Source organism: Sus scrofa, chromosome 17 (assembly GCF_000003025.6).
Source record: "Sus scrofa isolate TJ Tabasco breed Duroc chromosome 17, Sscrofa11.1, whole genome shotgun sequence".
Lineage (NCBI taxonomy): Eukaryota > Metazoa > Chordata > Mammalia > Artiodactyla > Suidae > Sus > Sus scrofa.
This window is the reverse complement of record NC_010459.5, coordinates 52,284,199-52,305,413: the sequence shown is the minus strand read 5'-3', so window position 1 is coordinate 52,305,413 and position 21,215 is coordinate 52,284,199. Positions and strand designations below refer to the sequence as shown.

The 21,215-nt window shown below is 56.8% G+C and overlaps 1 protein-coding gene across 1 annotated transcript in view; it reads right to left on the bottom strand.

The window, feature by feature from the left end:
• Window positions 1,155-21,215, bottom strand: part of BCAS4 (breast carcinoma amplified sequence 4) — a 64,901-nt gene continuing 44,840 nt past the window's right edge. The window contains exon 5 of the mRNA NM_001123082.1: window positions 1,155-1,679. Coding sequence (NP_001116554.1) covers window positions 1,557-1,679 — 123 coding nt within the window. The 3' untranslated portion in view covers window positions 1,155-1,556. The remainder of the gene's footprint in view (window positions 1,680-21,215) is intronic.

Here is a 21,215-nt window from a genome sequence, read left to right as displayed (position 1 = left end):
GGGCTTCTGGGTGCGGACGAGGCTTGTGTGGGTTTCTAGATCCAGGTGAGGGTTAAACAGACGTGGTCAGTGTGTCAAAGTTCAGTGACCTAACTTAGGGTGCAACAACTTAAAACAACATCTTGAGGGGTTTCTGTTGTGGCTCAGTGGTTTAGGAACCTGACTCGAATCCATGAGGACGCGGGCTCGATTCCTGGCCTTGCTCAGCGGGTTAAGAATCTGGTGTTGCCGGGAGCTGTGGTGCAGGTTGCAGATGCAGCTCAGATCTGGCATTGCTGTGGCTCTGGTGAAGGCCAGCAGCTGCAACTCTGATACAAGCCCTAGCCTGGGAACTTCCATATGCTACAGGTGCAGTCCTAAAAAGACAAAAATAAAATAATTTCCTGACATTTTTATACAAAAAATAGAAGTTTACAAAAATTTTCTCTGCAGGAGTTCCCGTCGTGACTCAGCGGCAACGAACCCCATTAATATCCATGAGGATGCGGGTTCAATCCATGGCCTTGCTCAATGGCTTAAGGATCCGGCATTGCAGTGAGCTGTGGTACAGGTTGCAGAGGTGGCTCAGATTCTGCATTGCTGTGGCTGCAGTGTAGGCTGGCAGCTACAGCTCCTATTCAACCCCTAGCCTGGGCATGGCTCTAAAAAGACAAAAAAAAAAAAAAAAAAAAATCCAAAAAAATTATCTCCAAAGAAAACTACTGGCTCTACTTGAAACGAGGGGTTCACTGATATCTGTAATTTCAAAAATTGTTCTCAAATCAGCAAGACTCAACTTTTTTCTTGCTTTGCTACTGCTAGTTCACCTGATTCGCGATGTCACATTTCCTTGAAATGTGGTCTACAGTGTGTGCGTGTGCGTGTGCGTGTGTGTGTTCATTCTCGGCTTTGGGACGGATTCCAGAAACTAGAAATATCCATCACCGAAGTGAGGAATCCAGCATTTCAGGACAATAGCAGGGAAACTCATCTGCTGAGAAGCAATGAAAGCCAGCGCGCCTTGGAAGATCCCAGGAAGTGCTAATGATCCCTGCTGGGGGCCAGAGCCGCCCCTTCCCCTGGGACGAGGGGCTTCATAATAAGCAGATTCTGAGAATCAGGCCTGACCTGGTGGCAGGAGCCCTTCAAGGGAACATTCACATCCAGACCATAAGTGACCTCTTGTCACCTTTATTGAGATGCTTCACAGGGTGGGGGGCACTGGGAGTCAGACAACCTGCCAACACAGATGCACCTGGAGCCAGGCACCGAGGCGGCACCGGGTGACACTCCATGATTACTGAGCAAAGCCCTTCGAGGAGTCCCCACAGCCTGTCACCCAGGCGGCCCTCGTCCCGAACACCAGGCAGGCCAAACGCGGGTGACAAAGGCCTTCTCCAGCTCACCTCCGAGGCTCCGCCACCCGCGGGCTCCACCTGCTTCTCCAAACCACATGGGCCCATGAGACACAGGGGAAAAGTCAGAAAAGGAATCCAGGACCAGACAAAAAGAACAGAACCAATCTCCTCGGCACACAGATTTCACTCTCCGACGTCCCTGATGGCGGGACCACGAGGTCACAGACGCCTTCGGCAGCTGGGGGCCCGGGGTGTCGCTTCCTCGGCGTCCACGGGAAAATAGTCCTCTGTTCTGTACAACGCGGGCAGCTGGAAAGTCGGGCCTGCCGGCGTCCACGGCTTCTGGAAAGGAGACCAGGCGCCCCATCAGCCAAGTGGAGCCACTTGTCCTGTGACCCCAGAGCTCCGGTTCGCAGGACTTCATCCCGCACGGACAGTGGCCCACGTGGCCAAAGCATCCACGGATTTTTGGTGACACTGCCTGGGACAGCCAGAGCCAGCCTGCCTGACAGGTGCTAGGCAGCGCCGCTCATGTGCACGGAATGCTCCGTGGCATCACAGAGACCAGGGGGAGCCAGGCACCAAGACAGGATGCCCGAGGAAGCAAGGTGGCCCTCCCGCCCCCAGACCAGGAAGGGGTGCTTGGCCTCAGGGGTGCGCCGGCCGCTGGGAGAGTTGCTGCTGCTCTGACCGTTTGCCACCTGTGCCGCCTGAAGCCTGGGCCATGTGCATGCGCTACCTTTTTTTCTTTTTTGGCCACACCCGTGGTGTATGGAAGTTCCTGGGCCAGGGATTAAATCTGAGCCTTAGCTGGGACCTACACCACAGGTGTAGCAACATCAGATCCTTAACCCCCTGCCCTGGGGCCGGGGATCGAACCCACGCCGTCTCAGAGACAACACTGGATCCTTAACCCACTGGGCCATAGCAGGAACTCCTACTTTTCTTTTTAATAGAACCTTTCTCAAAAGTTCTTACTGACTTCTGGTGTGGATTTTTGTTGCAGGGAGGCTGGGGAGGGGAGGTTTTTCCATCAAGCAACCCTCCCAACCCTTCCATCTCAAGGACTAACCAGTTTTAAGGGAACTGCTTTAAACACTGCTTCTTGGGAGTTCCCGTTGTGGCTCACTGGGTTACAACCCTGACTAGTATCCATGAGGATGCGGGTTCGATCCCTGGCCTCGCTCAGTGGGTTAAGGATCCGGCATTGCCGTGAGCTGTGGTGTAGGTCGCAGGCACGGCTTGGATCCCACATTGCTGTGGCTGTGGTGTAGGCTGGCAGCTGCAGCTCTGATTTGACCCCTAGCCTGGGAACCTCCATATGCCACAGGTGCAGCCCTAAAAAAACAAAAAAAAAAAAAAAAGTTTTTTGCAAACCTGGCTGTGTGTGGAACCCCCTGGGAGAACTACAGCCGGCTGAGGCCCAGGCCCCGCCCCCAGAGTCTGATGTCACTGGTCTGGGGAGTGGCCTGGGCATGGGGGTATTTCAAAGCTCTCAGTGATTCTCCAGAGCCAGGCCAGCGACCTGCTCAGAGGAGGGAGGGTCTGCAGGGCGGACCCAACAAGGAGGTAAGCTGGAACGTGGGGCTCGGGGGCAGAGGGAGGAGGCTTCTGCACGGCTCCGCCTGGGGTCCCTCAGCTCTCTCTACCTTTTGATCCACAGGCCTGCTCTGCCCGAGCCCTAGCTCTGCCCCAGCCTTCAGCTGTGGGCACGGGTGCCACGGCAAGGGTGGGGCTCTAGCCGGTGACGCATAACGGCTCCTCCAAAGCCCAGCCCGTCTGCGAGCCCTGCACTGTGCTGCGTGTGTACTTAGCCGTCCCCCCAAGCTTGTTCCCCAGGATGACACTGCGTGCGACCAGCCTCCCCATCGCAGAGGTGGGGAGACCAAGCTCAGGGAGGATCTGTCCACTCGACCACTACCTTCCCGAGTGCCCGCGCCCAGCCACGTCTGTCCTGTGCCGCGGGGGCGCAGCTATGAACAAGATGCAGCCCCAGCCATCACGGGGCTCCCTGTCTGTCCCGAGACAAAGGAACCAATAGGAAAATGCCACCACTGGGTGACGAGGGAGGCCCTCGGAACCCAGAAGAGGCTCAACTCATCCTGGAGGGATCAGGAGGTTTCCGGAGGCTGAGTATCTAAGACCCCAAGCGCCCATCAGGAGGAGCTGTGCGGAGGGGCGGCAGGACGGGCAGTGGTCCAGGCTGTGGAGACGCCCTGTGCACAGGGACGTGTGGGGCGCTGGGCCAGGGCCCGGAAGCAGCTCAGTCTGGAGTTGGGCCAGGCTGGCGTGTGGACAGGGATGAAGCTATGAACCAGGACCAGATGACCTGGGCTCTTGGAGGTCATGCTAAGAACTTTATCCAGAGAGGCCGGGGAGCCACTGCAGCCAGTGACCACGAGTATGTGTAAGCAGACAAGTGTTTTGGAGCAGACACCAGACTGCGGGGGCAAGACAGGACCAGGTGGGAGGCTGTTGCAGGTGTCCCTTAAAGGTGACCTCTCAGGCCAGACTAGGGTGAGAGTGAACAGATTCCAATGCCCCGAAGCCCTGAAACCACCCTGCGGCGAGCCCTCTCTCTGCTGCAGAAGGAAACCACCAAAGGGTTTTGGGCGAGGCAGGATGCCCCCGGGCGTCCAGGGACCACGGACCTCCCGCATCACCACACCTGGAAAACCAGGACGAGCACTTCACCACGGCCAAGGGCCAGCCTCACCAAAAGGACCAGAGAACATTCCATCCAGTCAGTCCCAGGTTCGCCACTCTTGGCTCAGCACCCTTGGGGACACGGGGGACACGCTTGCCCTGCTTCTCCCAGCACCTGCCTGAGGGACTGGACTCAAGTCCTCCGATAACATCGCGACAAAACACGACTGGGAAATGAGCACAGGTGCCTCTCACAGCCTGAGGGATGTGCTTTGTGGATAAGCCATCATTTCAGGATATTCTCATCCTGTTTCTCCTGAGAGCTGGCTGTTGTAATACCTAGAAAATGCAACACCGAGGTGAGTCTGAGCAGTTCAAAGACCAGCTCCCTGGTCCTGACACATGGCTTGGGGGCCAAAGTGCACTTGGTGATCCTGAAAAGACAGGCGTCTCCTCCTGATCTCAGGACCCAGGCAAGGCCTCAGGGGCCCCAAGGGTCAGTGGCCAGGCCAGGCGAAAGCCGGGGCCCCTCTCCTGTGGGTGCTGGGCCTCGTCCTGACTCCCCTTTCTTTCTGAAACGGTTCTACCAACAGGGATGGGACTTCTGCCTCCTCCCACAAGGAGACAGGCTCCCAAAAAAGGGGAAAATCAATATGACGGTGAAGGAACCCAGGAGAAGTAGCCCTAAGAGACTCGTGGCAGCTTTCCCATGTAGTTGCATCTCTAGTTCCAGCGGGATCTGATGAAAGGAATGGCGACACCTTTCCTGACGAGGGAGGGACGCGTGCTCCTGCGTTCAGAAGGCAAGGCGCGGCGAGCCTTCCACCGGGGCCCGTGGATCCCTGGGGAGCTGCTGTGGGCGCTGACCAGGGGAAGCCGCTGGCCAGGACCCCACAGGGGCTCAGGAGAGCGGGCCACTCCTAACAAGCTCTCTTCGCTTTTCAAAGGGGCCCCAGCCTGGAAGGAGGCAAGAAAGGCCGTGGGGGCTGGTGCAGCTCCATGCTGGCCCAGGTCCAAGCTCCTGACAACATCCTGGGGTTCAGGGAAATTTTGTGGGCAAGTGACTCATGGCTTGTTGGAGATCTGGGCCTGCAGTCAGCCAGGGAGGGGTGGCCTGAGCTGAGCCAGGGGCTCTGAAGAATGGCCTTTTCAGCCCCCAAGTGTGTTCTTGGAGAGCAGGCTGGTACTGGTTGTTGCTATTTTTAAATGGCCATACCCGCGGCATATAACGTTCTCGGGACAGGGAGTGATTTCAAGCTATAGCCTCGACCTGTGCTGCAGGTACAGCAAGCCTGGATCCTTGAACCCACTGTGCCAGGCTAGGGACAGAACTGGAAACACAGCAGACAAGCCGGATCATTAATCCACAGCGCCGCAGTGAGAACTCCCTGTATTGGTATCTTGATTGTCCTGCAGGATCACTGGTGCTAGCTCTCTATCTGCACTGAGCTCCCCACTCCCACAGTTGAAGAAGGAATGAGAGGAGGCCTGACCCACCCAAGCCATGATTGGCCCAGGGGTGAGCAGGTGACCCAAGCTTGTCCAATGAGAAACAGCCTTGGGACTCTGGCTACTGGGGGCAGGGATGCTTCCTGCCCCCATCCCTTCCCAAGTTCCTGTGAGGGTGGCCATGAGCCCGAGGGTCACTTCTGCCATCACACTGGGGGTGCCCGCCTGAGAATGAAGCCAACACAGGAAAGCAGAGTTGGAAGATGAAGCAGCCCAGGGTCCTGACAATATCATTCGATCGCCCGAATCAAATTTTGCTCCAGATCAGGGTTAACTTGGGACTTTTCCTGATCATGAGACCACAGAATTCTCTCCTCTGCTTAAGTTGACCTGGGCTGTGGTCATTTGCAACCAAGCATCCTGCCTAAAGCAAATAATAAACCCACAGTGGTGCAAGCAAGCGCCTGGAAACCAGCGGCTGAATCAGCAGGTGAGGGCTGGGGTGTGAGACTGAAAATCGCCAGATGCCCCAGATGTGGTCAGGTGGGCAGGACCACACCATGGGGCCAGGCCCCAGGCACGGGCACCCCAGGATGCCGAGGAAACCCAGCCCTTTTTCTCTTGGACTCTCAGGACGGCCTGCGATAGGAGAGCTGGTCCTGACTCAGAGGTCACAGGAGGCAGGGAGCCGTGGAGCTGGGGTCCACTCAGACCTCTCTGGCTGCGAGTCCAGCCTCTGCCTGCACCCCTCAGAGCTCCTGCTTCGAACCCAAATCCTGGAGAATCTCAGAGGGGGGCTTCAGAAAGCGCCACCTCCCACCCCGGCCTACAGCTGCTACGAAGAAGATTCTTGCCCCCCAGCCTCAGGCAGAACGTTCCACCAGCCTGGGAAACCTGACACCGCAGGTCCAGGGCCTCGCCCCTCCCTCCCACGTGCCCCCACCAGCCTGAGCGCCCAGCCCAGCCCAGAGGAGGCCCCGGAGCTGCAGCACAGGGCCTCCCACACCTCCCTCACTTCCACCCGGAGTTCCCAAGGCTGCAGCCCACACACCAGCGCATGCGTGTGTTTGGTCAGCTCCATGATTTTTTAAAAACTTGAAATAACTGCAAAAATAAATAAATAAATAAATAAATAAATCAGGAGATCTCTCAGGAAAACCCGGGTGCCAGCTAGCTTCTCTTGGAAAATCAGATGATCTGGAAGCTCCGGGCCCACAGCCCCTCATGGCCCCTGGCCCCACGAGACCACATAACCTTTCTGGAACCTGCTGCTTCTGGCGGCAGACACCTCAGGGCTGGCCCCTCGGGCATCTGTGCACCAAGCAGCTCCCTTTCCGACAAAGACCCTAAATGACGTCCAGCTGGACCCTGTGGGGCTCCTGGGAACCACAGGCTTTCTGGGTCCCCCATTTTTTGTTTGCTCAGCCTCCAGAAAGGGCAGATTCAGACAGCTGCTCACTGGGGCAGGGAGGGGAGGCAGCCTGGGGCAGGGTCCGGGTTTGCCTCAAAGAACACACAGAACAATATCTTTGAGTGCTTCTGCAGAGCTAAAACCCCCAACAAACGGAAGAGGTCAACTCTTGATGAAGTTCAACTACCTCCTTCCAGAAAGAAGGTCACGGGCGAGGACCTCAAGGACCACCAGACGCCGCCCCGGGATGCCTGACACCAGCTTTGAAGAGGAACACAAGCTGGCGACTTCCCTGAGGCGTGTCTGTGTTCCACCCCCAACCCCTCAGACCCCCTCCTGTCCCTCCCCAGAGAGGCCGCCGTCTTTAGGGCCTCAGCTGCCCGCCGGGCAAATCAATAAAAGCTGCGCGTTTCTGCTTCGCCCCAAACTCGGGCTCCGCGTTTCTATTCGGCAGTGGTGGACAGAGGCTGAGTTTCGCCCACAAAGTGGTGTTGCAGCCCATGGCAAACCTTGGGCCAGCCTGGGTTCAGAACCTCTCTTCTGGGTTCAGTTCACTGCTTGCTGAAGCCAAGCCCCCCACCTCAGGGCCTGTGCTACCTGCCCTCTCGTATTCCCAGAAAATCCCCCACAACCCCTTGGAAGCCCTGGCTGCATATTCCTTTTTTTTTTTTTTTTTTTTTTTGGCTTTTTAGGGCTGCAACTGTGGCATATGGAAATTCCCAGGCCAGGGGTCTAATCGGAGCTGCAGCTGCCGGCCTACATACACCACAGCTCGCAGCAATGCTGCATCCCTGACTCACTGAGCGAGGCCAGGGATCGAACCCGCAACCCCATGGATACTAGTAGGATTCGTTTCTGCTGCACCACAACGGGAACTCCTGGCTGCATATTCCTGATCCCGGACTGCTTTCTTTTCAGGCCAGGGTGGGCGCATGTGCAAAAGACCAGAGAGTAAATATTTGCAAGCTGCACGGTCTCTGCCACAACTCCTCGCTCTGCTCTTGTGGCAGCAGAGTAGCCACAGGCAGTGTGTAAAGTAATGGCATGTCTGTGTGCCAATAAAACTTTATTTACAAAGATGGGGGCGGGCCAGATTTGGGCGCAAAGCCGCAGTCTGCCCCTGAATTAAATCTCTCTTCCTAAATAGAACAGGACTAACAAACCTGTCCCTGTACTTTCTATGCAAGTGACATGAAGTCAGAGGTCCCCAGACACAGGCTGCAGGATTTAGAGTCGGGCCCACCTTGCTGACTGTCCCAGGGCCTGAGCGTTCTTCAGTCAGCTGCACTTGTGTCATCAGTGTAACTCCAGGCTGTCCTGGCTCACTAAGCGTCCTCCACCACAAAAGCAGCAGGCCACACCCCTGTCCCATGCCTGGGCTGGGGGTTCTGAGGTTCTAAAGTCTGGGTCAACCTTTTGTGGAAGCTCACGTAGCCAGCGGGCTCATTCTCATGTCCCAGGTTACCAGACAGCCCTTTGGTGCTTGGAGAGGCCCACTGTTCTGGAAAAACAAGCACCTCCTGTGACCCAGGTCATATATGTTATCTTTAATTCTCACAGGGAGAGGTCTAAACCTTTAAGGTAGAGATCTCTCATGCTCTTGAGCCTCACCTTCCTCTCTGTAAAGTGAAGATCATGCCATCAATTTCACAGGTTCCCTGGAGCTCAGCAGTGATGCTGGAGGTACTGCAGCCACATTGGGACCATGAGGACGAAAGTCACAGGCTAAGGATGGCAGGGTAGCAGCCAGAAGGATCAACTAGCTACTCAGGACTTCTTATCACATGAGGAAAAACCACAAACCCTCTTTGATTAAACCACTTTAGTTAGATTTCTGTTGAGTCACCAAAACCTGACAGACGCATGCTAGTAAGTATGCAGAGCCAGGACTCAATCCAGGTTGTCTGCATGATCAAATGGAATGATCGCCAAAAAAGTGAAAATCTCTAGATCTACAAAGAGTTCTTCCAAAAGGTAAAATGGAATTCCATATAACTGATATACCTACTGCCCCTCCAGGAGCTCCACTCCCTCTGAGTAGGGAGAGCAGGGGAGGGAGCAACTGCCCTGCAGAGAAACCGGGCAGACGCTGCCTTGGCCAGATGGTCAAGGTCAACCTCGTCAGGGCGCCGCCATGTTGGCAGCATGTCTCCAGGATCCGACGTGACGAGAAGGACACCTCACCTCCGCGGTCTGACGCGCCCCCCACACCCGTCACCCCGATGTAACCACGAGAAAAACATCAGATCAGCCCTAATTGAGGGATAGTGTACCAAATACCTCACCCATAATCCTCAGAACTGCCAAGGCCGTCAAAAACCGGGAGCGTCCGAGATGCTGTCATAAACCAGAGGTGACTAAGGAGACGTTGATGACCAAATACAATACGGGACAGAAAAGGACATGAGGAAACCACCAGCGAAACCAAATGAGCTGCGGAGGTGAGTTAATAGCTGTCTGCCCAGGTGAGTCCCTTAGCGGCAACAATGTACCACAGTGAAACAAGATGCCCACAAGAGAGGAAACTGGGTGTGGAGTAGATGGGAACTCGGTATCATCATAGCAACTCGTCTCCACGGCTAAGATACAAACCTAAATCGGGGGTAGGGAAAGAAGACAGAAGAAACATCTCTGTCCCTCAGAACAGGCCAAGCCCCCACCTCTCTCAGCTCAACCACAGTGACGGGGGGTGGGGTGGGAGTCGGGGTGGTGAGCACTTCCGAGGGCCCAGCCGCTGAGAGCCAGGGGTCCCTACTCCCATTTGCCAGAAGGAGAAACTGAGGCTCAGAGAGACACCTGTTCAATGTCACTCAGCTGGGAATTGGCAGAGCTGAATTTGAACCCAGGCCCGCCCCGCCCCAGCACTGAGCCAGGACACAGGTGACCCTGGGGCTGAGTGGGGTTCGGGGCTGAGCTCTCGCCCAGGACCCAGAATGTCCCTCCAGCATCTGTTTTCCAACCTTGGGACCCTCGAGAGTCCCCCCACTTCCAGTCTACTTGGAGACCATAAACGGGTGGCCTATGGGTAGCATCTGGCCCACTGGATTGGTTTATGCAAATTTAAAAATGAGTTTTCTGCTAACGTGGAAGAACAGGGATGGAGCAAATTAATTTCAAGTTCCTCTTCTTCAACGATACAGCTACCGGCCACGCCAGGGTCCTACAGGCTGTGGTGAGCTGGCTGCTCTTGACAGGGCACATGCTGGCCAGTTTGCCACTGGTCCTGCCTGGCCTGACTCACTTGTCCACGGGCCCTGCCCAGCCCTGTGGGCTTCTGAGCTGGCAGTGGCCCCAGGCTCACATCACCGTGCTCAGAACACCTCCAGGGGACTATCCAGGTGGGGGGATGGAGAAGGCTTTGCTGCCAGTCCCGGGCCCTGGGCCCCAGGGGTGGGAACTGCCAGTCTGGGCCACGGCCAAGGCCAGTGGCTGCTGCCCTTTACCCGTGTCCCCTCTAGTGCTCTCCAGAGTCCGGACGCAGGTATGGTGACAGGGCCTGTTGTGTGGAGGAGGAAGCAGGCTTGGAAGGGATGGGGGTGGGGGGAGGGGACAGGGGTCAAGTGCCCAGGGTCATGCAGCTGGTAAGAGTCAGAGCCAGCATCAAAGGGGCTCTTCTGAGCTCTTGCCCACCCCCCACCCCCCAGCCAGCCCGCACAACCTGCACTCCTGGTCCCAACTTCCTTCCCTGTCCTGCCTCAGGGCTTTCTGCTCCTCAGGCCATGCCTGGCTGTTCTGCCTCCAATGCCTGTGTCTGTTCCGGGGGCCCCCAGACTTCCAGAACACTCTGACAGCTGTGAGCAGAGCCCCTCCCATTTCTCTTAAGCAGCCTCTGCGTGTCCAATCCTGTCGGCAGGGGCTGGGCTGGCCTCGCCGTGCCTGCAAGAGAGCAGCCCCCCTTCTCCTCAGAGCCCTCCTGCCCTGCCCGGCCCCAGCCCGGTGCCCTGCCAGCCTGGGCACTGCAGCAGCTAGTGGCAGTCGGTGGCTGCTGAGGCTGACAGAAAAGGGCTGGGGGCTCCCAGATGGGGCAGGCCCCTGCCCGGGAGGACCCTAGCAGCAGGGACAGGCTGGTGCCATCGTGTTAGAGGCGACGCTGACCCTGGCAGCAGCTCCCGAAGGTTTCCAGATCCCCACAGAGTCTGCTCTTAGCGGGAGGAAAAGCGTTAGCATGGAAACCGGCAGAGGAGGAGCCCCCAGAAGTTAGGCCAAGACACTGGCTACTGAATCCAAATGCACGTGGAGTCTGGAGGAAGACAGGACTGCCAGGTCAGGGGGCTCTGCCTGATGGGAGAGCTTTGCACCTGCTGTCCCATCTCAAGGACTTTCTATAAGGTCTTCTTGTGCTGCTTCCTTCCTCCCTTCCTTTAGACCCTCCCAAGGGCCCCCTGTTTCATCCGCGTCACCTTCTCTCCTTCGAGGCAGCCCTGGGTAGCACGTCCAGTTATCACTTTCCTCAGCCACCACCCGTCTCCCCACCAGGCTAAGCTCCACCGAGGTGAGGACCAAGCCAGTTTTTAGGGTCAGATCCCCAGCAGCAGCCAGAGCCTGACACACAGGGGACACTGAGGCAACAGGAAAGGAGTAGCCTCAAATTTGCTCACCACCGGAGATGGAAGAGGGTGGGGGTGGGGGTGGGGCGGGCCTTTTGCCAAGTCAGGGCCCAGGAGGACAGTCTCATCTCCACACGAGGACGCCTGCAGGGAACCCGTTCTGGAATGTCCGGGTGGCTCAAGGCGGGCGGCCACATCCCGGCCAGGTCTGTGACCCACTGTCGGAGACATGAGACCACATTAAAAATCAAGCTCACGGCAGAGGCGATGCACTGCCCTGAATGGGAGCCTGGACCAGACAAATGGATGTGAAAGAAAGAGCTGATAAAATCCAAAGCCTGGGTTTCAGCGAATAGCCCTGGACCAACATGGGTGTCTGGGTTTTGGCGACTATGCTGGGTGATGTAGGTGGCAGCAAACAAGGAAGAAGGAGTAAGAGGGGTACAGAAGCTCTCAGTAGTACTGCCTGGATAAGTTTTCTGCAAACTAGGAGTTCCCATCATGGCTCAGCGGTTAATGAATCCGACTAGGAACCATGAGGTTGCAGGTTTGACCCCTGGCCTCGCTCAGTGGGTTAAGGATCCAGCGTTGCCGTGAGCTGTGGTGTAGGTTGCAGACGTGGCTTGGATCCCGCGTTGCTGTGGCTGTTGTGTAGGCTGGTGGCTACAGCTCCGATTGGACCCCTAGCCCGGGAACCTCCATATGCCGCAAGAGGGACCCTAGAAAGGACCAAAAAAAAAAAAAAAAAAAGTTTTCTGCAAATCTAGAATTATTCAAAATAAAAGGTCATTTAAAAACAAATAAAGCCCATCCTTGACAGCATATGTGAGGTGCCAAAGGGAACACCACGGATCATGAGCTAGTAAATAATAACCACGCCAGTGTCACCAGTAATAATGACAATAAAGGCAGCAAAACCTTACACTCCCTCAATCACTGCTCATGACAGTCGTGTGCAGAAGATAGGAGTGTAAATCCCATTTTACAGATATGGAGACTGAGATCCTGCATGTTAAAAGAACTCAGAGCACGACATTTGCACGTGACCAGCAGGGCGGCCCCGTGGCTTGGTCAGGTGCAGAGTCACTGTCTTGAAACTCTTAGTAAGTTTTGACACAGGGGCCCTGGATTTTCGCTTTGCAAGGGGGTCCCACCAATAAGCAAGTCGTGGTGACAGAGCTGGATTCCAAGCTGGGCTCTGTGTTCTCCATCCTCAGAGAGGTCACTCATGGTCAGCCCTGGGCACAGCACAGGGCCAGCACTCCTGGCTGAGAAAACATTATGCGGCAAAGGGTGGCCGCAGGAGCAATGGTCGGGTTTGGGGGGATGTCAGCGGGCGGATTTGGCAGGAGCTGAGACTGTTCCACTCTTGGCACAGAGCGGGAAAAGAGCCTCTCCCTGGCCAAGGCAACAAACCAGCTCGCCATGCCCGGCTCAGCCCAGCAGCCGCCTGTCAAACTGAGCCCACCCCAACAGCTGGCCAAGGCCCAGCAGCTGGCAACTGTCACGCCAGAGCCATGCATGTCTCACTGTGAGGCTGACGATCAAGAGAATCCTTGGAGGTTTTGCTGGCTGACCCCGAAGGTGGTTGACTCCACAAAAGAATGTTGGAAAGAGCGCCGATTAGCTCTGGGAAGCAGAAAGCAAACAGACACCATCGACCATTTTGTCGGGGTCCCTAACGTGGGCAGCTGTTCTCCATTAAACAAACAAGCCATCAGGGCAAACACAGAGGCATCCACCAGAACCAGCAGGTGTTAAGAAGCTGCCCAGGGGTCCGCCTCACAGCCCTGTCCAGAAAGACTCTTCCTCCAGGACGGAGCAGCCCCTCCCGGGCAGCAGCTGAAAGAACCTGCTTTGGAGGCAAGGCCCAGACCGTCACCCCATCCCAGGCGTCCAGGTGGCCTCAGAGCCTCTTCTCAATCTGCTCTTTCCCCAGACTCAGGTGCCCTCAGAGCTCCAGTCTGGGTCCACTAGTCTCGGCCCCCACCTGTCCTTCTCCACCCAGTGGCTGGGTGACGGGCAGCCTGGGGCGGTCACTGTCACTGCACAGACTCCATCCCCGAGGCCCAGGCACTGGTCTCATGAAGCCCTTTCACAGGAACTCACTTCATGGGCTGTCTTGATTGGATTAAGACATTTTATCCATCGCGCTTTATCTGAGCGCGAAAAGGGAGGGCTTTTGAAATCCGGGCACTAACACTTGAAATCGAGAGAGAGGAAAAGACAGGGAGATGGGAGAGCTTGGTGGCAAGAGAGACGAAGATACTCAGGGGCAGGAGAATGAGACAGACCAAAAAGATAAGGAGAGAAAAATAGAGAAGAGAGAGAGAGACAGGAAGAAAACAAGACAGAAAGAAGATGCAGAAACCAGACAAGGGGGGGTTCGGAAAGACAGGAGTCGGGAAAGGAGGAGGGAGAAGTGAGGAAATAAGGCAGAGAAGGGCGGGAAGTGTTGAGAGGCCCTGAGAGGGGACAGTGGCAGGGGCTGGGGGAGGGGTGCGGGTGGGGGTGGGGGTCAGGAGGCGGGAACAGACCTCGATGGGAGCTGGATCCAGGGCCTCTCCAACCCCAAACCCAGTCGGTGTGCCTGGCAAGGACATGAAAGACGTACCCCACCCTAAACCCCATCCCTTTGTCAAAGAAATAATAATATTCTGAAAGGACAAAGGCCGTTCCAGAAGACAGGTCTGTCTGGGTTAAACGGACCCCATCTGGCCTTTGCTCTTTTCTCATTTCACTCAGGATGCCTGGAAACCTCTGGTCTACACCCTCCACCCCAGGGCAGAGCTCTTGGCCTCATCAGGGTCCAAGCCCTCCCCCGCTGCAAAGCGAGAAAAGATGAGCAGCTCAGTGCACTCCCGGCCCCCACGCCCAGCCCAGGCCTCGGGCCCCGCATTAGCCCCACGCCACTCACATCCCCCGTGCCTAGAACAGCGCCCAGTACACAGCAGGCACTTAATCAATAAGTGCTGACTCTGCCTCCTGGGTGACCTTCTTCGGCCTTAGGCTACAGTCAGGGGCTCCATGATGAGGGCACCTCCAGGCGCGAGCCCTGTGCTCCTATCCCCAACCCCGGCTCCACCTGCTGGCGCAGCCAGACGGACTCCGGCTTCACATGGCAACTTGGATGAATCTGCAGGGAATTTTGCTGAGCAAGAGAAGCCAATCCTGAAAGGTTACATGCAGTAGGATTCCATTTATGGAACACTTTTGAAACAGTGAAATTTCAGAAATGGAGGGTAGATTCGTGGCTGCCAGGGGTGGGGCAGGGCTGGCGGCAGGGGGACAAGGTGAGGGTGCAGATAGAGGGACGCGGGAGATCCCTGCGGGGTTGGAACCGTTCAGCCTTTACTGTGGAGGAGGAGACAGGCGCCTAAATAAAATACAACTGGAGAGAACGGATGCAGTTGTCTAGGATGTGGAACACACATGCGTGCATGCAGGTGAAACTGGGGAGATCTGAGTAAGAGCAACGGAGGACAGACTGCATCAAGGCCCACATCCTGCTTGCGAGGTTTGCAGGGTTTTGTTGGTGGTGGTGGTGTTTAGTTTGTTTGTTTGTTTTTTGCCATTTCTTGGGCCACTCCTGCAGCATATGGAGGTTCCCAGGCTAGGGGTCTAATCAGAGCTGTAGCCGCCGGCCTACACCACAGCCACAGCAACACCACATCTGAGCCACGTCTGCGACCTACACCACAGCTCATGGCAATGCCAGATCCTTAACCCACTGAACGAGGCCAGGGGTCGAACCTGCAACCTCATGGTTCCTAGTCGGATTCGCTTCCATTGCACCACGATGGGAACTTCTATGCCCGTTGAATTCTTTAAATACCATCTTTAGCTTGTGAACAGCCCAAGGGTATAATTTTCCAACACTGCATTTTTAGTATTAAATGCATTCAGTTTCAAAACATGAACCTTTAAATCACAACTTTGGAAGCCAGTTCTGGTACTGCTGCGATTTTTAATTTGCGAGAAGCCTCAAAAATTACCCCAAACACCTAAACACCATTCAGCCTCTAAGAGGCGTGGCTCAGTGGCTCATCGTCAAACAAGGGGCCAGCCTCAGAGCAGGTGCTCAACAATGCCTGCTGGCGCGGAGGTGGGGGTGGGGGAGGAGGTAGGGGATAGGCAAGGGGACAACGACATTGGGCACAAATAAACTGGCGACCAGCCCTGCAAGCAGCACCCCAGCCTGTGGCCTCCCATTTCCCACCAGCCGTGACTACTGCCATCTGAGCCCCTCTCAAGCACCATCCCGGGACATGGCCCGAGACCTCTGAAGCCAGGCCAACAAGGAGGTGCCAGGAGAAGGGGCCGGGCTGGGGCCACAATGCTGAGACCCTCGACCCAGGTCGTGGAGGGCCTCTCCCAAGGGATGCTCAGTGACGGGCATCCCCGAACCAGCACCTCCCTGCTCCAGCTCCTCACTCCATTTAAAAACTAGGATTCCTCGGAGTTCCTCTGGTGGCGCAGTGGTAACGAACAGGACTAGTATCCATGAGGACGTGGCTTCGATCCCTGGCCTTGCTCAGTGGGTTCAGGATCCAACGTGGCCATGAGCTGTGGCGTGGGTCGCAGATGCAGCTGGGATCTGGTGTTGCTGTGGCTGTGGTGGAGGCTGGCAGCTGTAGCTCCGATTCCACCCCTAGCCTGAGAATTTCCATGTGCTGGTGGTACGGCCCTAAAAAGACAAAAAACAAAAACAAACCTAGGATTCCCTCTTCTCTGACTGAATTTCCCAGGTTAACAGGATTCTCCAAGTAACGGGAACTTTGGCCTTGACCTTGAGTCTGGCCACGTGACAAGGTGTGATGAGATCAGCCGGAACAGGCACCTGGATGAATTTACTGCTTAATGAGATGTGACTTATTTTCCCAGCACAAAGCTGACCATGAACGGGGCCAAGTTCAAGAACTTCCCAGGCTCCTTGGGCATTAAAAGGATCACACCTTCTCCAGATGTCCTAATCTAGCTGCGGGCATCACGCAGGTACCGCGCTAAGGAGGGACTTGTCCACCTCCATGCATCATGCTGATGGCAGCAGCCTGTCCTCGGCTCGGCCCTGCCTCACTCAGGAACACTGTGCCACCCAGTGCCAGGCCGGCGCCACACACTGGGCCATGCCATCCCCTCCCGCAGCCCTTTCCGGGCCTCTCCTCCACTTCTGTGTTATGCTCAGGAGTCAGAAGCATGCAGCCCACCTCAATTATCCGCTAGTCCTGCCCTCCTCTGAGTTTACTTCCGGGGTGACCTTGAGCTCAGGCAGGGACCCAGGTTCACACATCCTTTGGCGCATGGGTCACATCTAGCAGCACCCACATACCGAGTCCACTGCACACTAAGCATGTCCCACCCCCCCCGCCAACCGGGGCACACTCACGTCCAACAAGGACACCAGGGCACTGAGAGGGGCAGTGGGTGACCTGCAGACACAGACTGGATTCAGACCCGCTGGGGCCCGCTGCCTTTCTCTTGCCATCCGAGGAGGGAGTCCCAGTGAGAGCCCTCGGGGAGCTGGAGAGAGGCAGGGGTGGGGAGGGACAAGAGGCACTGGGGGCCGGGGACACAGTGAGGGCTTGTGATTGTATGTGTGACACAAGGAGAGACACAGGCAGAGAGGCGGAGACAGGGAGGGGCCAGAGTCAAAGTCAGGACCAGACAGAGACACAGAGACAGAGACAGAGAGTGACGGGCTAAGAGCTCCACGCTGCAGGGACTGCAGCCCAGGCCCTGCCCTGGGTGTCAGATGAACAGGTGGCCCATGGCAGGGAGGAAGCACAAGAGGGGCTCAGAGGGGACCCTGGGGGGCCCGACCAATCAAGACGCAGCATCACCTGGGATGTTCTCGGGTGAGGCCTCTGCTGAGGAGACCCGTTCCTATGCTGCCACCTCAGCCAGAAAAGCCACCGTCCTGGCACGAGGCATGGGAAAAAGAGGCTGACCCATGGGGGAGAGTGGCTCGGGGGCCAGGGAGCTGCCCCATCCAAGGCCCCCGCTGGCGGGATCTGTGGTGCCTCTGCACAAGCACATGGGGTGGAACCATCAGCCCCTCCAAACAACCCCAGCGGCCATGAGCACGGAGTACCTGCTGTGTGCTCAGGACTCCAGGGGCCGAGTGGCGCTCGGGATGTGGACCTTGAGCCAGACAGCTGGGGGGCTCCTCTTCCCTCCTCGTGTCGCATGAGGGCCAGCGACCCCACCTCTCCCCGCTTCAGCTGCTCTTTTGTAAAATGGGCCCAACGATGGCAGCCCGCCTCCCTGCAGCCGCAGAGCCTGAGTAGCGAGCGCCGAGGGCACCCGATAGAAGTCCACCGAACAGAGAGGGAATCGTGGCTGTCCAAACCCTCAACCCCGTCCCCACCTCACAGAGGGAAGCGGAGACCCGGCTCCCAGGCCATGGAGCCAGCCAGCAACACGGCCAAGGCACAAGCCCAGGGCTGCTGGGCTCCAGAACACCTGCTTTCATTTCTTTTCCAACAATTTATTCTGAAGTGTTCCCTATTTATAGGACAGGAGCAAAAGTCAAGGGGGGGCTGTGACAAGCCCCACGTGCTGCTGCCTTGTTTTGACAGGGGCCACTCACCTGCACAGGGCGGCCTACCCTGGGGCAGCTTAGCATCCAGGGGACATGTGGTGATTTCTGGACGTCTTTTTGAGTGTCACAACTTGGGGGGGGTGCCACTGGGGTGGCAACCAGGGATGCTGTTGATCCCCCTGCGACGCGCAGGAGAGACCCGCCACGGAGGATGGGCTGGGCCCAAATGTCAATACTGCCGAGGCTGTGACACCCTGGTTGGCGTCCACGCTCTCAACCACCCCCTCCGAGCGCTGCAGGGTCGGGTCCACACACCTGCGAGAATCGGAGGAGGGGGTGCATCATGATCCGGGAGCCGGGACGGCAGAGTGTCTCTATGAAGGGCGACCTCGAGGGTTAGAAGAGTGGAGACTGGAGGCTGCACCTGTCGACACGTCACATACGACGGAGGAAATAGCAAACGTCGGCTCAGAAAGTACGGATGCCCAACAGAGGGTATTTGGAGAAGAGCACGCCCCATCACCCGCCTTGGCTGGTGCTGCATCCAGTGGAGCCCCTTGCGGAAGAGAGCCAGTGCCAGCCCTGGACCCTACAGCCCTCACATCCCCGGTGATGCGGTGATGCCCCCTGCCTAGAAGATTCAAAGGGCCAGGCTGGGCAGGGACAGCCAGGTGCCCCAACCATGTGGTTCACGCCCTGGGCCCGGCAGGGGAGCCTGGTCCCCACTGCACAGGCACTGGAGACGGGGGCCCGTCTGGCCAGAGCAAGCTGCCTGGGTTCACGGGTCCCAGTGAAGCTCCCCAGTGGACACAGAGCAGCTGTCAAGGTGCAAGGGGCTGGGGGCGAAGCCAGGGCGGGTACCCAGCTGTAGGAGCTGTGGACAGGACTGCAGGCGGCTGGGCCCTACAGCTCGGGGAGTCCTGATCTGATCGCGCAGCGCGGCCTCCGGCCTCCAGGCCCATCACCGCTGCTGTGATTATCACCTGTTCTCTCCCTCCCTCAGGGTGCTGCACCTGCCAGACTCTGTAGTAGACACCAATTTACCGTGGATCTTTGCTGAGACTCAGATGGAGGCCTATAGGCCAAAAGGCCCCCTGAAGAGATTTCTTTGAACCTCTCAGATTTTTTTTTTTTCTTTTTAGAGCCACACCCATGGCATATGGAGGTTCCCAGGCTAGGGGTCCAATTGGAGCTACAGCTGCCAGCCTACACCACAGCCACAGCAACACAGGATCCGAGCCACATCTGCGACCTACACCACTGCTCACGGCAACACTGGATCCTTAACCCACTGAGCGAGGCCAGAGATTGAACCCGCAAGCTCATGGTTCCCAGTTGGATTTGTTTCTGCTTCATCATGACGGGAACTCCAGATGTGTTTTCAAAATCAATTGATTTCACATGAAAATCTGCATCCTCAACCTCCCTTAAGACAAATCAAGGTCAGACCACTCTGGGCCTCTGTTCCTGGCTGGATTAGAGGGCCCCTGCCTCTTCCATTGGCCACAGTCCCCACCCAGCCCCTCTGCCTCACTCAGGGCCCTACCTGACCCCAATCTTTGACGTTTGAGCCCTGGGCCACAAAGAGTATTAGATTCTAGAATCAAGTGGGGCCAACACCTGGCTAAATTCAAATGTCCTGACTTCTCTGAGCCTCAGTTTCTTTATAAAGTAAAAATGGAAACAGTACCTACGAAACAGGTGGGTGTGAGGATGAAACAAGCTAAGGCAGGTAAAGTGCTAGCTTGCGTTGACCCAACGAAGAGCCCAGAAAACTGGCTGCTGGCACCAGCATCGTCAGAACTACTATTAGAAGCCAAAGACGAGACAGTCCCGAGCGCTGAGAAACTCTTAGGCTTGGGGAACAACAGGCGAAAGCACAGGTGACTCCCCGAAGTGCTGTGTCAACAGGGACTGGGGAGCCCAGAGGAACACTGTCTGGGGGAATCCAGGTGGCTTCCCAGAGTGGGTAACAAGTAACAGAGCCTCGAACAATGAGTAAACACTGCCGGGCAGGGAGCAGGAAGGGTCTTCTAGGCAGGGACCGGCATGTGCAAATGCCACAGACCGTGCCCCCCAGATCCAGCAGGGCAGGGCCCAAAGATGCTTACAGGTAGTGCCCTTGATGTGGTGGTGCCAGAAGACCATGCACTGAGTGGGTCCCACCGACCAGGGAGAAGTTGGGGTGCTCCCACGTAGGCCTCAACAAACAGTGCCCCCCCCAACTAAAACCCCTTCTTGTGGAAAGGAATGTTCTCTCCACTCAGCCTCGAAACTTTACCAAAAATGCAATGCTTGAGAAAAATGTGATTCCCGCACCAGCCTGCCAGGAGCCCTCTGTCCCTCCCCTGCCAGCGTGCCACCAAGTATCTGGAGTTAAACAACTCTGTTAACGTAAGTAGCTCCAGGAGGGCCAGTCTGGCGGGGGGCTGGCAGCGGGGCGGGCTAGGGACCCAGCACCACTGGGCTCTGCATTGTTGCGTTAATATTTGCCATCTGCTCATGTTGCATTTTTACCGCAAGGGATGACGGGGCAGAAGGAGCAGGAGAGGCCGCTACAGGCCTGGGAGAAGGCACCACGGACTCGCCGCCGCCTTCTTTGTGTTGGTGCCGGGGCCGGGCCTCCACCACCGAGATAAAGCCCCGGCCAAGCTGGGCCTCCTTCCGGGAGTCCCCCTCCAGGGGGACTGGGAAGAGGCGGGGGGAGGGGAGAGGAGGGAGCGGGGGCAGGGGCGGGGGGTGGGGGGGGAGGCGCCAAGCCTGGCACAGACGACTCCTACAGGCCGAGCCTGGGCAGGGCAGCCCTGCCCGCAGCCTCCCCTACCTCCAGGGAAGCCCAGGAGGCCGCCCCGAGCCTGGAGAAGTTGGGGGGAGAAGGGGGCTTGCTTCCCAGGGCCATGGAAGCCTTAAGCGCATCCAGGGACAAGTATTTCTTGAACACCTACTATGTGCTCAACCCAGGAAGGAAACTCAAAGGCCCACAGGCAGGTAATGACAATGGGTGACTTGGGCCACGTGATGGATCAGGAGGGTCCCTGCTCAGGAACCCAGGCCTCTGCTTTTTCGAGAGAAAAGCACACGTAGACATGCTTCTGTGACGTGTGCTTTGTTAAATGCTGGCAACTAATTCAAATTGAATATATACATATATCAAGTTGGTAGGGCCGACTGGGCCCAAGGGTCTCCACCATCTAGCTAGTCCCGCACTCAGGAAGGTCACAGACGGAGGGGAGAGACTCTGAACAAGGTCAAAGCTGGATCAATCCTGGCTCTGCTGCCTAGGC